Below are 13,959 nucleotides of genomic sequence, written 5' to 3' on the forward strand. Positions count from 1 at the left end.
GAGTTAGTATCTAATACTTTATATAATCCATGTTTTTGCTTTATCAAAACTTTTAAAAACCAATGGTAGGTAAGTGTTTCTTATATTTTAGTACAAAAAGATTCTCTTACCTCTGATGAAGAAGGTTGACTTGGATTGAGGGACATATTCACCAATGTCTGAATAGGGTAATTATCAGTTGGAATTTTGTAGGGTTTTTAAAATTTTTTTCTTCATTTAGTATTTAATAAAGGTTATAACAGATTTTTGGTTTGGCTTGCTTAAGTTATAGCATTCCACTCATTTCTGGTCTTTGATTCGTTCAAAAAGTAAACAGAAAAACAAAAAGGCTTTAAATTTGAATAGAGTCAAAATGAAAACTTTGAATAGAGTCAAAATAAAAACTTAGATAAGTATGCAATCTTATAATAATTTAAAATGATACACTACTGATAAGTAGGGCTGGTAAATGCAAAGAAAATCATATATCCCATAAAACTAAGTGGTAAATTATTAATACAGTAGACTTGTGACTAGAACTCTTTTTACTAAATAATTCATTTCTCTCGGTCAAAAATTAAGGTTAAATATATATAGCTTTTTACATAAAGTAGAAATAACACTTTTGGAAGTAGAAGGACTAAAACTATAAAAATGGCTGCCGCGAAGAGTCGGACACTACTGAGAGACTTCACTTTCACTTTTCACTTTCATGCATTGGAGAAGGAAATGGAAACCCACTCCAGTATTCTTGCCTGCAGAATTCCAGGGACAGTGGAGCCTGGTGGGCTGCCGTCTATGGGGTCACACAGAGTCGGACACGACCGACATAAGTTAGCATCAGTAGCAGCAGCTGTTCAGTCCTCAGTCGTGTCTGACTCTTTGCAACCCCATGGACTGCAGCACAGTATGCTTCCATGTCCAACACCAACTCCCAGAGCTTTCTCAAACTCATGTCCATCGAGTCGGTGATGACATCTAACCATCTCGTCCTCTGTCATCCCCTTCTCCTCCTGCCGTCAATCTTTCCCAGTGTCAGGGTCTTTCTAATGAGTCAGTTCTTTGCATCAGGTGGCCAAAGTACTGGAGCTTCAGCTTCAGCATCCGTCCTTCCAATGAATGTTAGGACTGATTTCCTTGAGGATTGACTGGTTTGATCTCCTTTCAGTCCAAGGGAATCTCAAGAGTCTTCTCTAACACCACGGTTTAAAAGCATCAATTCTTTGGGCCTCAGCTTTCTTCATGGTCCAACTCTCACATCCATACATGACTACTAGAAAAACCAAAGCTTTGACTATATGGACCTTTGCTGGCAAAGTAATGTCTCTGCTTTTTAATATGCTGTCTAGATTTGTCATAGCTTTTCTTCCAAGGAGCAAGTGTCTTTTAATATCATGGCTGCAGTCACTATCTGCAATGATTTTGGAGCCCTCCAAAATAAAGTCTGTCACTATTTCCATTGTTTCCCCATCTATTTGCCATGAAGTGATGGGAGTGGATGCCATGATCTCAGTTTTTTTTTTTTTTTAAAGCCAGATTTTTTCACCCTCCTCTTTCACTTTCATCAATAGGCTATTTAGTTCCTCTTCACTTTCTGCCATAAGGGTGGTGACAGTTGCATATCTGAGGTTATTAATATTTCTCAGGGCAATCTTGATTCCAGCTTTTGCTTCATCAAGCCCAGCATTTCGAATGATGTATTCTGCATATAGGGGCTTCCCTTGTGGCTCAGCTAGTAAAGAATCCGCCTGCAGTGCAGGAGACCTAGGTGTGATCCCTGGGTTGGGAAGATCCCCTGGAGAAGGAAAAGGCTACCCATTCCAGTACTCTGGCCTGGAGAATTCCATGAACTGCAAAGTCCTTGGGGTCACAAAGAGTCGGACACAACTGAGCAACTTTCACTTTCACTCTGCATATAAGTTAAATAAACAGGGTAGCAATATACAGCCTTGACGTATTCCTTTCCCAATGTGGAATCAGTCTGTTGTTCCATGTATGGTTCTAACTGTTGCTTCTTGACCTGCATACAGATTTCTCAGGAGGCAGGTAAGGTGGTCTGGTATTGTCATCTCTTTAAGAATTTCCCACACTTTGTTGTGACCCACACAGTCGAAGGCTTTGGTGTAGTCAATAAAGCATAAGTAGATGTTTTTCTGGAACTCTCTTGCTTTTTCAATGATCCAACGGATGTTGGCAATTTGATCTCTGGTTCCTCTGCCTTTTCTAAAACCAGCTTGAACATCTGGAATTTCACAGTTCACGTACTGTTGAAGCTTAGCTTGGAGCATTTAGCATTTTGAGCATTACTTTGCTAGTGTGTGAGATGAGTGCAACTGTGTGGTAGTTTGAACATTCTTTGGCATTGCCTTTCTTTGGAACTGGAATGAAACTGACCATTTCCAGTTCTGTGGCCACGGCTGAATTTTCCAAATTTGCTGGCATATTGAGGCAGCAGTTTCACAGTATCATCTTTTAGAATTTGAAATAACTCAGCTGGAATTCCATCACCTGCACTAACTTTGTTTGTAGTGATGCTTCCTAAGGTCCACTTAACGTCACATTCTAGGATGTCTGGCTCTCGGTGAGTGATCACACCACCATGGTTATCTGGGTCATTAAGATCTTTTTTGTATGGTCCTTCTCTGTATTGTTGCCACCTTTTCTTAGTACCTTCTGCTTCTGTTAGGTCCATACCGTTTATAGGTGTATGAGGCTTTCCCTGTGGCTCAGCAATAAAGAATCCACCTGCAATGCAGGAGACACAGGTTCAATTTCTGGGTTGGGAAGATCCCCTAAAGAAGGAAATGGAAACCCAGTACTCCAGTATTCTTGCCTGGGAAATCACATGGACAGAGGAGCCTGGCGGGTTACAGTCTATAGGCTTGCAAAAGAGTGGGACACAACTTAGTGACTAAACTATACACACACACACACACACACACACACATGTGGAAATTTATCAGTTAAGAATTAATGGTAATAATTTATAATAAATACAGCACATGGGTATTCATTAACTAGTATGCCAATTGGGAGACTAGAACTTTCATTTTTAGTGGATGCATTAAAATTTTGATATTTTAATTCAGAACTAATTTTTGATTAATTGAACTCAACACAGAGCAATCAAGACCTGCTTTACTATTAATATTATCCTAAGGTAAACTGCCCTACTGTAATATCCTTTCTAAAGGAACAGCAAACAAGTCATGTGTTGAGCTACAATTTCCTGTCATTTCTGACTGGATCAACACTAAAGACAAATCTTGGCTGCCAGAGACAAAGTGACCTGATATGAAATGATGAACCCTTTAGGAATTAGAACTGGGAGAAGTGCTCAAGATTCAAGTATATAGTTAGTAGATACGGAAGCAAAAAGAATGTAGAAAGGGAAGTCCTGCAGTAGTATCATATTCATGAGGCAAGCCTATGTTATGAGAAAGCTGTAATTATTTGTAAAGCACAATAGAAAAAGATCAAGTCTAGAGACAATGACTAATTGAACTGGTAGTGAGATGCCAATGAAGAGATACATAGGTGATTCACGTTTATAGCTAAGCTCTAGAGAAGAGTCAAAATTTTTTTTGCCTTTGAGGTCCCTAACTTGTATCTGCTCCCAGTTTGGCCTATCAATGCAACAGTTCGTGTTTTTTGTTTTTTTTTTAAATTTCTATGGGATAACTGTCTCCACTACTCCACTACTCTATGTTGATCTTTACAATTATCTCTTTATTGCTTGAGGTAACTTGAGTAAATGTTTTCTATCAAAGGCTTCATTAGCTTCTTTAGGTATGCTTAGAATTTGCAGTTGATCTTAACCAAATTACATTTCACATAGTTAACTCCTAACATAGTCTCTGGGGTTTTCAAATTATTTACCTATTATTAATTAGCTAATGAACAAAATAATGTCAATCCAACTAAAAAAAAGACAGTGGATAACCAAATGATAATAGAATACTAATCTTTCATTTATTGCATCCTTTTGCTTTATGATCCCTCCCCACCCCCGCCAGGAATGGAAAATTTGCTTTATCTTACATATTGAATCCCATCAACAGGTTTTGGGTACACAACAGTGAATTACTGAAAAAGGATCCCAAGGTCACAATGGGCCTCAGTAGGAAAGAGTACCTAGTGAACTGTGGGTTTGACAGATTTCTTGGTTGTGCTTTCTTGTCACAATTATAAGGATTCTCTTGGTTTATCAAACTGTTTTTACAACAAGCCTGTCTTTAACTATCTGAAAAATAAACTTTTATGTCTGTAAGGTTGATAAGGTGTTTGAACTACTTTAAATTGTTGTGGAAATTCAAAGAACATGGCTTGCTCAGGAGAGATTGGTGACTCACAAGCTGCATTTATGGGTAATCACTTCAGATGGTAATGAACTTAAAATGAACTTTTTTTTTCCTTCTCTCCTATACTGAATTAAGTTCTTTATTAGACAGACGCTAGATAAAAACTAAGAAGAAAGGACTGGACGACATACTCCCTGAAATCCCTTCTGGCACTGACATTTCATGGTTCTTATGAGTTTAGAAAATATTAGTGTATTCATTGACGGACTATACCAGCAGAACAAGAAACTTCTGTCCTAAGTGCGTGGCATACGTTCCCATGGGTGAAACATGCAGTGGCTGAGCCTCCTTTGCTTAGTTCCATCCTACTATTTCTCCTGAAAGCTCCTCTGAAGGTCAATTTCAAGCATCAGGTAATAAGCTACAACTGAAACATAAAAGAGCAAACTTTCTCACAACAGAAAGTTTTTATTTCTTAAAGTAAAATAAACGTTTATCCACCAAATGAAATGGACGAGATAAATATAATTTCTGGTCAGCACCTTGGCTTCTTCACAATCGTTTCTAGAAAAATGAGAGGTAAGAGGCGCCAGAAGCCAAACCTTGTGAAGATCCCTTTTTCTCTGGCGAACCAGCGCCCTCGCTGCCCGCCGCCCGGCTCCTCTCAGTCGGTTACAGAGACCTCGCGCCCTCCTTCGGCCTCGGGGGTCTGTCGGTGGGAAGCCATCTGCGGAAGGGCCGCCCGTTGGACAAAAACGGGTCATTTAGGGACGCGTCCCTAAGGGGACAAGGTGGCAGCGACTCAAGCCCATACTTCTAGCTCCTACGCCTCAGTGAGGCTCTCCCTTCCCTTTCCTCCATCTCTGCCGCCAACTCCGCCAGGGACACTGGAACCGCCTCGTTGGCCCGCCACCATGACTGTTACAAAGTCTCTCAACAACTGACTTCCCTCACCAATCCTCTTCGGAGTCCCTAACGGGTCTCGCTGGATAACTACGATCTCTTTCCTTACCTCTCCCAACTCTGCTCTCGGGAGAGGGAGGACGCAGAGGAGGGGCGTCCGTTCCAGTCGGCGTCCCGTAGCTGCCGCGCCCACCGTCCGCTCCGCCCCTTCTAGCTCCCAACTCTCCCCTCACCCTCGGAGGCTCGCGCTCCCTTTCGGGTGTGGAGCCAAAACAGCGGGCGAAGGAGAGCGCGCATGCGCGTTGAGGGTGGAGCCGCTGGGTAGAGGACCGGAAACTTAAGAGACAAAGTTCCGAGCCTCAACCCCAGCCCCGCCGACTGGCCCAGCGGACCCATCGCAGACCTGCCGACGGCCCGCGGATCTGCCATCCTTTCGAGTGCGCCATGTCTGGTTCATCCAGCGTCGCGGCTATGAAAAAAGTGGTTCAACAGCTCCGGCTGGAGGCCGGGCTCAATCGGGTGAAGGTGAGCGGGGGCGGGTGGCCGAGGGGGAGGGGAAGGCGGGGAGGTGGCGGGTGGGATACTGCAGGCGAGCTGACGCGGCGGCCGCGACTCGCCCCTGGGAAGGACGCCGGCTCCGCGGCCGCGATCTCGGCCAGCTTTAGAGCAGTAGCGGCACGGGTCGGCGCTGTGGTTTGGGGGGCCGGTTAATGCACCCTTACGCCCCAAGACGGTTTAAGGAGGGCTGGCCCTGGGTTGAGCGGCCGCTTTCCGCATTCCGGCCCTCGTCCCTGTCTCTCTCCCTCGGCAGTGACTCCGCGGCAGGGCTCCCCAAGACCTGCGCCTCCGCCCGCGCCCTTCCCGGCCCTTGCGACCGTTTCCCCCGTTTCTTGGTCACCGGACGGAGTTTTATCCGCCTTTTGATTCAGAACAGAAGTATTTTTTCATGTCAGAACTTTCCCCAATCCACTCCCTTTAGTAGTCGAGTTTTACTTCCAGCTCCACTTATTCACCGAACACACACTTGAAAACGAATTCTTGCATAACTTTAATTGTAGGTTAAAGAAGCCTGTTTTGGAAACGTTTACAGTGTCTAAGATTACCACTGGTGCCCTGCGCAACCTCGGACAAAGCGTGCATTTCATATCTGTTTTGCACTTTGCTGTGATCTGACCTTGGGCATATCTCCTGGTCTGCATACTCGAAAAAGTAATTAGGGTGGACCAGTGTTATTTATTTTGGCGTCTGGTTAGTAGCATTGACCTTGTCCTGGGGTTTTTACTTTGGGGAAAAAGTCGTGTGTGTGTGTGTTGATATGACAAGCTGACGTTAAGTGCTATTCAAGTTTCTTGATTTTTTAAATCCTGCGTGGATTGGCTTCTTTCTGGTGCACTCAGTTTACATGTGAAACACTGTAATTAGAAAAGAAACAGGGAAGAATATAAACCATGCACTCTGTTGAAAGAAACAGCCAGTTTCCAAGATGATTTGATTCTTTACTCATCACACTAGTTTTTACTTCCCCCTGAAGTGTTTTGTGTTGTAAGACGCTCTCCCTTTACCTATTTCCTTATGTAGAAATGCCAGGAACCTAGTTTACCCAGTTGTGGTCATCGCTGGAGGGAAGGGAAATTCCCATCAGTCTTGGGATGGGATTCCCCTCCCTTCCTGTCCTTAAAGTGCTATAAACTCCATTGCTGTGTTGAATCCATTTCTCTAATTTCCAGATTCTTACCTCATCCCAGTGATTAATGGTGAGCCTTGCCTGGATTTAACTCTGAAATCATTGTTATTATTCAGGTGTGCCTTCATCTTAGGTTGGAGTGGCCCAAGAAAGGAAAAAAATGGGAAGGGCCGCAAAAAAAAGGCTTATTGAAAGCAGAAGTGTTAAGTAGGGGTATTTAGTTCCAGTCTCCAAAGAAAATGAGTGTACTCTGAGGGCTTTACCTTAAAAACCCTAGCCCCTGGAATAACTCTCCAGCGAGGTGCCTTCCTCCAGTACGAAAGGTTTTGGTTGGAATCATTAAAGCCATCACCAGGGTTTGGTTATAGAAATCTCAAGTCTAAATGCCAGGGCTGTGTGTAGCAAGGAGGAAAGCACCTCACCTTGGAGGAATTTAAATGAACTTTTTTTTGGACATGTTGCAAAATGTGGTGAGTTAGATTTCATTTTGTGCTTCTGTTTTACCCATGACTTTTATAGATGCTTTTGTAGTGACATTTTACTTTTGAATTAGCACGAGTTTATTTTTAAAAAGCCTTTGTTTGAGTAGTTGATAGAAATTATGACAAATGCTTGACAAACTTCCCCAGGTTGGTGACCATACACTTTGTTCCCAACCCAGGGCACTTTTTAGAGTGAAAGAGGGCACTGATAATTATGCCAGGATTATAGGGTTTCAACCTCTCTGATGGTTATTATTAGAGTGCCTTAGGACCTAGCAGTTTGTTTGAGTTTTAAGCCTTCGTCTCCACTCTCCCCATTGATTGGAATTCTCGCTGGTTATTTTCTCACTGCTGGTTCCTTGGCTGGATCTCTTGTCACTGAGATCTCAATTTAAATGTCACCTCCTTGAAAACACTTTGCCACAGGTCCTGATCTAACAAACTATTCTTTTTTTTTTTTCTGCAGATCATCTTCTCTCTCTTCATCTGAACTGTTAGCTCTGTAACAGGGACCTGGTTGTTCTTACATATTCTCAGGGCCTAGAATTATATTTGGCACATAGAGGTGATGAGAAGTTTTTAAGTTGGAGTCTGCCTACATTTTTGGCAGAAAATTAACAGATTCTTTATCATGTTTATGCTCAGTCATGTCCTTAGCGTAAACTCAAAACCCTTTGTGACCCTATGGGCTACAGCCCACAAGACTCCTCTGTCCATGGGATTTTCCCAGCAAGAATACTGAGTGGGTTGCCATGCCCTTCTCCAGGGAATCTTTCCAGACTCAGGGATCAAACCCACATCTCTTATATATCTCCTGCATTGACATGCGGGTTCTTTACCGCTGAGCCACAGGGGAAGCGCAGTAGATTCTTCACTGCTGGTTAATGTGAATGAATTGAAACCATGTTTTAAGATAGTGAAAAATGATACCACCCTTCCCCCACTGGAGCTACACCCTTGAGGGAGAGCAGGGTGCCCATTTCTTGTAGTACTTGGAACCCTAAACTACTTACACAGTTGCTAAATAAATTCATCAAACTCTTTATCCTGGGCTGGTGTAGAAACCAAACATATAAGTAGATTCCAAGAAGAGTTTAGATTCATCTCATGGTGATGGATCTGTTTACCAGAAGCTGTCATCTGCAGAAATTCTTTGTATAGAGAGCCCTTGTGATGCCCTTAGCTCCCTTTCAGAGGCTAAATATTACCCAGCCAGATTGGACACCTGTTCTTATCCTTCTTGTGGATAGTTAAAACAGAATACAATAAATGATTGCCTTCCCCATCTTCCTAAACCACAATTCAAGAGTTAGGATACTATAAATGAGGCATCCTTTAGTCATTCATGTTATATATCTGAACTATTCAGTTTATTGTTTTGGTGTCCTGCACCACTCCTTAACAGAATATATACAAATAGTAGATGTTGAAGTTGGTATAAAGTTGTTTTAACTGTGAAACCACAGAAGTTCTGTAAGTCATGTTTGAATGGTTTTGTATATATATGAATTTATTAAGTCACATTTAAGGCAAACAGTTTCTTAAAGGCAGGCTGCTCAATAAAGTTCTTAAACTGAAGTTTGCTAATAATCAGCCTTTGAGTCACATGTCACTGAGCAGAAACTGTCATTGTCCAATTTTATAACATAGAACAGCTGATGGTATGCAATACCAAGACACTTACAGCATTTTCTCAGTATACTGCTTTCAAGACAGACTGATAGTTTACTAGCATTTTAATTTATCTTTATCCTATAATATCCTGTGTACTGCTTTTAATAAAAAAAATTTTGAGTACCTTCATGGTTACACTAGAACATCCTGTTTATTAGTAAACTAGCAAGATGTGCTATGCTTTGCAGATAAAACGGAGTTGTACTGTTTGTGCTTGTTTTATTTACATGGAGTGTTTTGACTGTATATGACTGTATATCAAACATATGTGTATGTTGACAGTATATGACTGTTGATGAGCTTCCTGGTGGCTCAGTGGCAGAGAATCCACTTGCCAAGCAGAAGATGCAGGTTTGATCCCTGGGTCGGGAAGATCCCTTGGAGAAGGAAATGGCAACCCAGTCCAATATTCTTGCCTGCACATGGACAGAGGAGCCTGGTGGGCTACAGTTGATGGGGTCGCAAAAGTCAGACATGATTTAGACAGACACAATTTAGCCACCAAACAACAGTACGACTGTTGATCTTCAATTAGTGTATATATTTTTAAGTGTTTATTGGAAGATATTTTTATTAAAGATTTGAGAAACTTCAATTAAAACATTGTCATCACCTCCCACACTCTTCCCCCACTGCTTGTTATATACAGGTTTCCCAGGCAGCTGCAGATTTGAAACAGTTCTGTCTGCAGAATGCTCAACATGACCCTCTGCTGACTGGAGTATCTTCAAGTACAAATCCCTTCAGGCCCCAGAAAGTCTGTTCCTTTTTGTAGTAAGACGAATCTTGACAAGGTAAGTTTCCTTAAATTAAAACAACAAAATTAGTAGGGATAACTAGTCAGGTTTCTTTCTTTGTAGCACTTTATAAGTTGAGCAGGGTCTTAGCATACTTTTGTTTTGCACTTGGATTTTCCAGTCTTGTTTTGTGAAGATTGATGAAATTCGCTGATTTAGTAGTCATGAAGACTAGTTGTTTCTATTTTATCAGAGGGTTAAGTAGATAATTTAATAACCATAAGAGGATATAGGGGTTCCTAGAAAATTTCACTATTGTGATAAGCCATGTTACCCTTTATAGTATTGCCTAATGGTGTACTTTGGTGTTCCCAAATACTAATTTTTTTGTACCTAGGAAATATTAAGACATTTAAAGAAATCTACTGTGTTCATGGTGGTGACTTTTAAAATATTGTCATTGGATTTGGATTAATTATGATCTACTAGAATAGCATAGAAAAGAATTGAAGTAGTGAGTGCCAACAGAGGAGATAGCTGCATAAACTGACATAGTGTAAGCATTTGGAGTTGGAGACCAAAGGTTTTAACTTTATTCTTTTTAGGTAAAGATTACATGAGAGGGAAATGAAGTATATAAGTTTATGGTGGGAGACAGTGGGTTGGTTTTCAGAGGATTAAGAAAATAAAATTAGGGTGGGTTTAAAGCATACTTCTATATGTTAACCTGTACCTTGCAGAACAGATGCCAATGTGTCCAAAAATGTATAATGTTAACCCACAAGAGAGGTGGCCAGACAACATGATGTGTGGTTAATTGAAAATGGAATCTAACGGTACTGCCTTCATGAAGTCATAGGACTTTAGTCAGAGCATTTACTTGTTATAAAGACAACTCTGTATATGTTGCACACCCTCTGCAAATATTCTGACTCCTCACAATGCAGAAGCTGGTTCCTAAAATACCATGTTGCATAGTTGTGCCCTCCCTAATTAAATTTAGTAGACTTGGGAGTCGGAGAAGGCAATGGCACCCCACTCCAGTACTCTTGCCTGGAGAATCCCATGGACGGAGGAGCTTAGTAGGCTGCAGTCCATGGGGTCACGAAGAGTCGGACACGACTGAGCGACTTCACTTTCACTTTTCACTTTGATGCACTGGAGAAGGAAATGGCAACCCACTCCAGTGTTCTTGCCTGGAGAATCCCAGGGATGGGGGAGCCTGGTGGGCTGCTGTCTATGGGGTCGCACAAAGTCGGACACGACTGAAGCGACTTAGCAGCAGCAGCAGCAGCAGCAGCAGCAGCAGACTTGGGCGTGTCCAGGAAGTCTGTATAAGTAAAAACATGTCTCTAGTAAATACCGTGATTGGTTGAATTGGTTAAGGTTCCAAACACAGGGAAAAAAAAACACCTTTGAGTTTAAGGAAGTAATTCAACATTCAAGCACCTTCATATTTAATAGTTAAAAAGTTTTTTTGCTTCTGGCAATTTTGAGAAATTCCAAAATTGTTATGGTTCCTCTTGTATTTTCTTCATAAGTTTATTTTAATTTAAAATACTGGTAAGTGTGGCTTCTTAACTGGCTGTTCATAGTTTCATTTCATAGAATACAGATCAGTGCCTAATTAACTTGACTCTGGTTGGGATAAGAATCCTGATTTCAAAGTAAAATAATGGCTATTAATCCTGGCAGTATAATAAAACCCACAGGTTTATGAATATTATGATTTGAAGCACTTTTGGCTAGGAAAAGTATTTGGATGTAAAAGCATTCCTTCTCAAACTTGAATGTAGCTACAAATCACTGTGTTAAAATAGATTCTAAAACAATAGGTCTGGGATATTATACTGATGTTGGTGGTCCTTGGCACACTGAGTGGCATGGATGCAAAACATCTATATTTAAATCTGTATTTAAGTCTTCACACTGATAACTTTTAAAAATATATGTGTAATTTAAAGCATAGATATTTTAGCAACAAATAGTCCAAAGTATTAAAATAGAAGTTACCATGATTTGCACACCTAGAAATAACCACTGTTAACAGATGTTTCCTTTAAAGACAAAAAAAAAAAAAATCATTGAAAAGTGATTATAGTATGCAGTTTTGTTTTTTTTGAAGTTGAATTTTCTTGTTTCATTTAATAGTCTGTAAATTCCCTGGTGGTCTGGTGCTTAGGCTTTGGTGCTCTCATTTAATAGTTTTTGTAAATGAGATTTTTCTGTGGTTGTACCATAACTTAAATTATACTTCATCAAATATTGAGGTTTCCAAATTTGAGGCTACACTGAGGTGAACATCTTGGTACCTATAAATATACTCTACCCATTTCTTTAAAATAAACTTCTGGAAGTAAAGTTATTCAGTAAGAAATGACATTTAAAATTTAATAACCTTGAAAATATTGCCAAATTAAACTTTGCTCTTCCACCTGGAGCTTAAGAGTACTTCTGGCTGAGCCCCTGCCAAACAGATCTCAGATTGTTTGCTACTATTTCCTGCCTATCTCGGTTTTGTAATTTGCAAAACTTGAGGTTAAACATTTTCACCACTGATTCTGTTTATGCTTCTTATAAAACTTTTTGTAATGAAGTAACAGAAAATTTTAAATCAGTATAAAAAACCAATTATCTACTGTCTGAACTAAATGGTTTACCTTGTTAGTTCTAAGCTGTGCAGCTTATGGGATCTTAGTTCCTCAGCCAGGGAGTGAACCTGGTCCCTTGGTAGTGAAAGACCAGAGTCCTAACTATTGGACCACAAGGGAATTCCCAACCTTTAATGTTTATAAAGAAGTAAAAGATACTTTTTCTACCTTTCCATATAAATAACCTACTCTGGCATTGTTATGCCTGTGTATTTATTGTTTTATAGTTCTAAAACCCAGCTGTTATTTTTAAGGAATAATTATTAGTGCATTATTTTTGAGATTTGTGTTAATCCACAGATTGTTTAGTCATTTTAATTGTTGTATTCCATCATGTTTATAAACCTTAGTTTATTTATTCATTGTCCTATTGAGTTGCATTTAGGCTATTTGCAGTTCTTTGCTATTAAAACACTGCTGCTGCTGCTGCGTCGCTTCAATCATGTCCGACTGTGTGTGACCCCATAGACGGCAGCCCACCAGGTTCCTGTCCCTGGGATTCTCCAGGCAAAATACTGGAGTGGGTTGCCACTTCCTTCTCCTGCTATAGTCAATATCTGTGTGTATATTTTTCTTTGTGTATAGATTTATGTGGGTATATAGAAGTGACTGCATCTTGCTCTTTTCAGTTGTTGCTCATTTTCTAGAGGTATTCAGATATCTCCCATCGTAAGAGATTTTTATATTAACCTTTTTAAAAATTAGAATCCCCAGAGTGGTTTTTTTTTTTTGATGTATTGGTAAGTTACTCTTTAGGTCCTTTCATTCAGGCATGTTCTATCCGGTTTCTCATTTCCTATCCACTGCTCCGCCCTACCCCACCAAAAAAAACCAACTGGGATGTCTTTTTTTTTTTAAGGAAAAAAAAAAAAAAAAACAGGCTCAGTTTAATTGAAAGCACTTTATAAGCTGACATTCAAATAAATACCCTAAAAGTGATGTACTGTAAGATGTACTGGTACTCATAAAAAAAGCTATTGTTCTTATGATACTTTACCCTAATTCCCTTTTTCCCTTTTTCCTTTTCAGGTTTTCCAAACCACGTTTCATAAACCAGTGAATATTCAAAGGAAAGCTAAATTTGAAGCCTGTACAAAAGCCTCTCTGTAACGTGCCATACTATACAAACTTCTACTTTTGTCAGTCCTTAATGTCTACCTCTCTGAATATTCATAATTTTCTGTTTCACAAGGGTAATTATTTTATATACACTGATGGCAACATACAATAAAATACTTAGTATAAAAGTTTTATGTATTAATTTGTTTTGAACACTTAAAAAATGAAAATTTCCCCATCATACTTTTAAGTGGTTAAATTTTTAGTGTTCTAACCATTCATCTCATAACTTTATGCCATGTATTTACAAGATTACTAGAGAATTAAAGACTGCAAAGTTATTTTTTTAAGGTCAGGAGAAGGCTGCTAATAATACTAGTTTCTGTTCATGAGTTATTTACATGGTTAACTTTTTAATAAATTCCTTTGTTGGGTGTTACTTCATATTAGGTGGCTCTCCTAATAAGGATAGTAAAGACTAGACATAAT

General features: G+C 40.0%; 2 protein-coding genes across 5 annotated transcripts in view; one reads left to right on the forward strand and one right to left on the reverse strand.

The window, feature by feature from the left end:
* Nucleotides 1–5,419, reverse strand: part of SPATA1 (spermatogenesis associated 1) — a 76,609-nt gene extending 71,190 nt beyond the window's left edge. For 2 of the 4 annotated variants that reach the window (XM_070786210.1, XM_070786211.1), the window contains exon 1: nt 111–5,355. In XM_070786210.1, coding sequence (XP_070642311.1) covers nt 111–146 — 36 coding nt within the window. In that variant the 5' untranslated portion in view covers nt 147–5,355. Of the gene's footprint in view, nt 1–110 lie in introns of all 4 variants that reach the window. The other 2 variants (XM_070786209.1, XM_070786208.1) reach the window with 2 other exon arrangements.
* Nucleotides 5,420–5,476: 57 nt separating this feature from the next.
* On the forward strand, nt 5,477–13,658 carry GNG5 (G protein subunit gamma 5). Its single transcript, XM_019957203.2, has 3 exons — nt 5,477–5,708; nt 9,673–9,817; nt 13,441–13,658. The coding sequence occupies exons 1-2, from the start codon at nt 5,628–5,630 to the stop codon at nt 9,796–9,798; spliced, it is 207 nt and encodes a 68-aa protein (XP_019812762.1). The 5' UTR covers nt 5,477–5,627; the 3' UTR covers nt 9,799–9,817; nt 13,441–13,658.
* Nucleotides 13,659–13,959: the final 301 nt, after the last annotated feature.

Source organism: Bos indicus, chromosome 3 (assembly GCF_029378745.1).
Source record: "Bos indicus isolate NIAB-ARS_2022 breed Sahiwal x Tharparkar chromosome 3, NIAB-ARS_B.indTharparkar_mat_pri_1.0, whole genome shotgun sequence".
In the NCBI taxonomy this organism is placed as follows: domain Eukaryota; kingdom Metazoa; phylum Chordata; class Mammalia; order Artiodactyla; family Bovidae; genus Bos; species Bos indicus.

Excerpts from the sequence above, each read along its gene's own strand:
- GNG5 (XM_019957203.2), top strand. The coding sequence starts at position 5,628 with ATGTCTGGTTCATCCAGCGTCGCGGCTATGAAAAAAGTGGTTCAACAG. Across the intron at positions 5,709-9,672 it reads CCGGGCTCAATCGGGTGAAG|GTTTCCCAGGCAGCTGCAGA; the intron begins GTGAGCGGGGGC and ends TGTTATATACAG.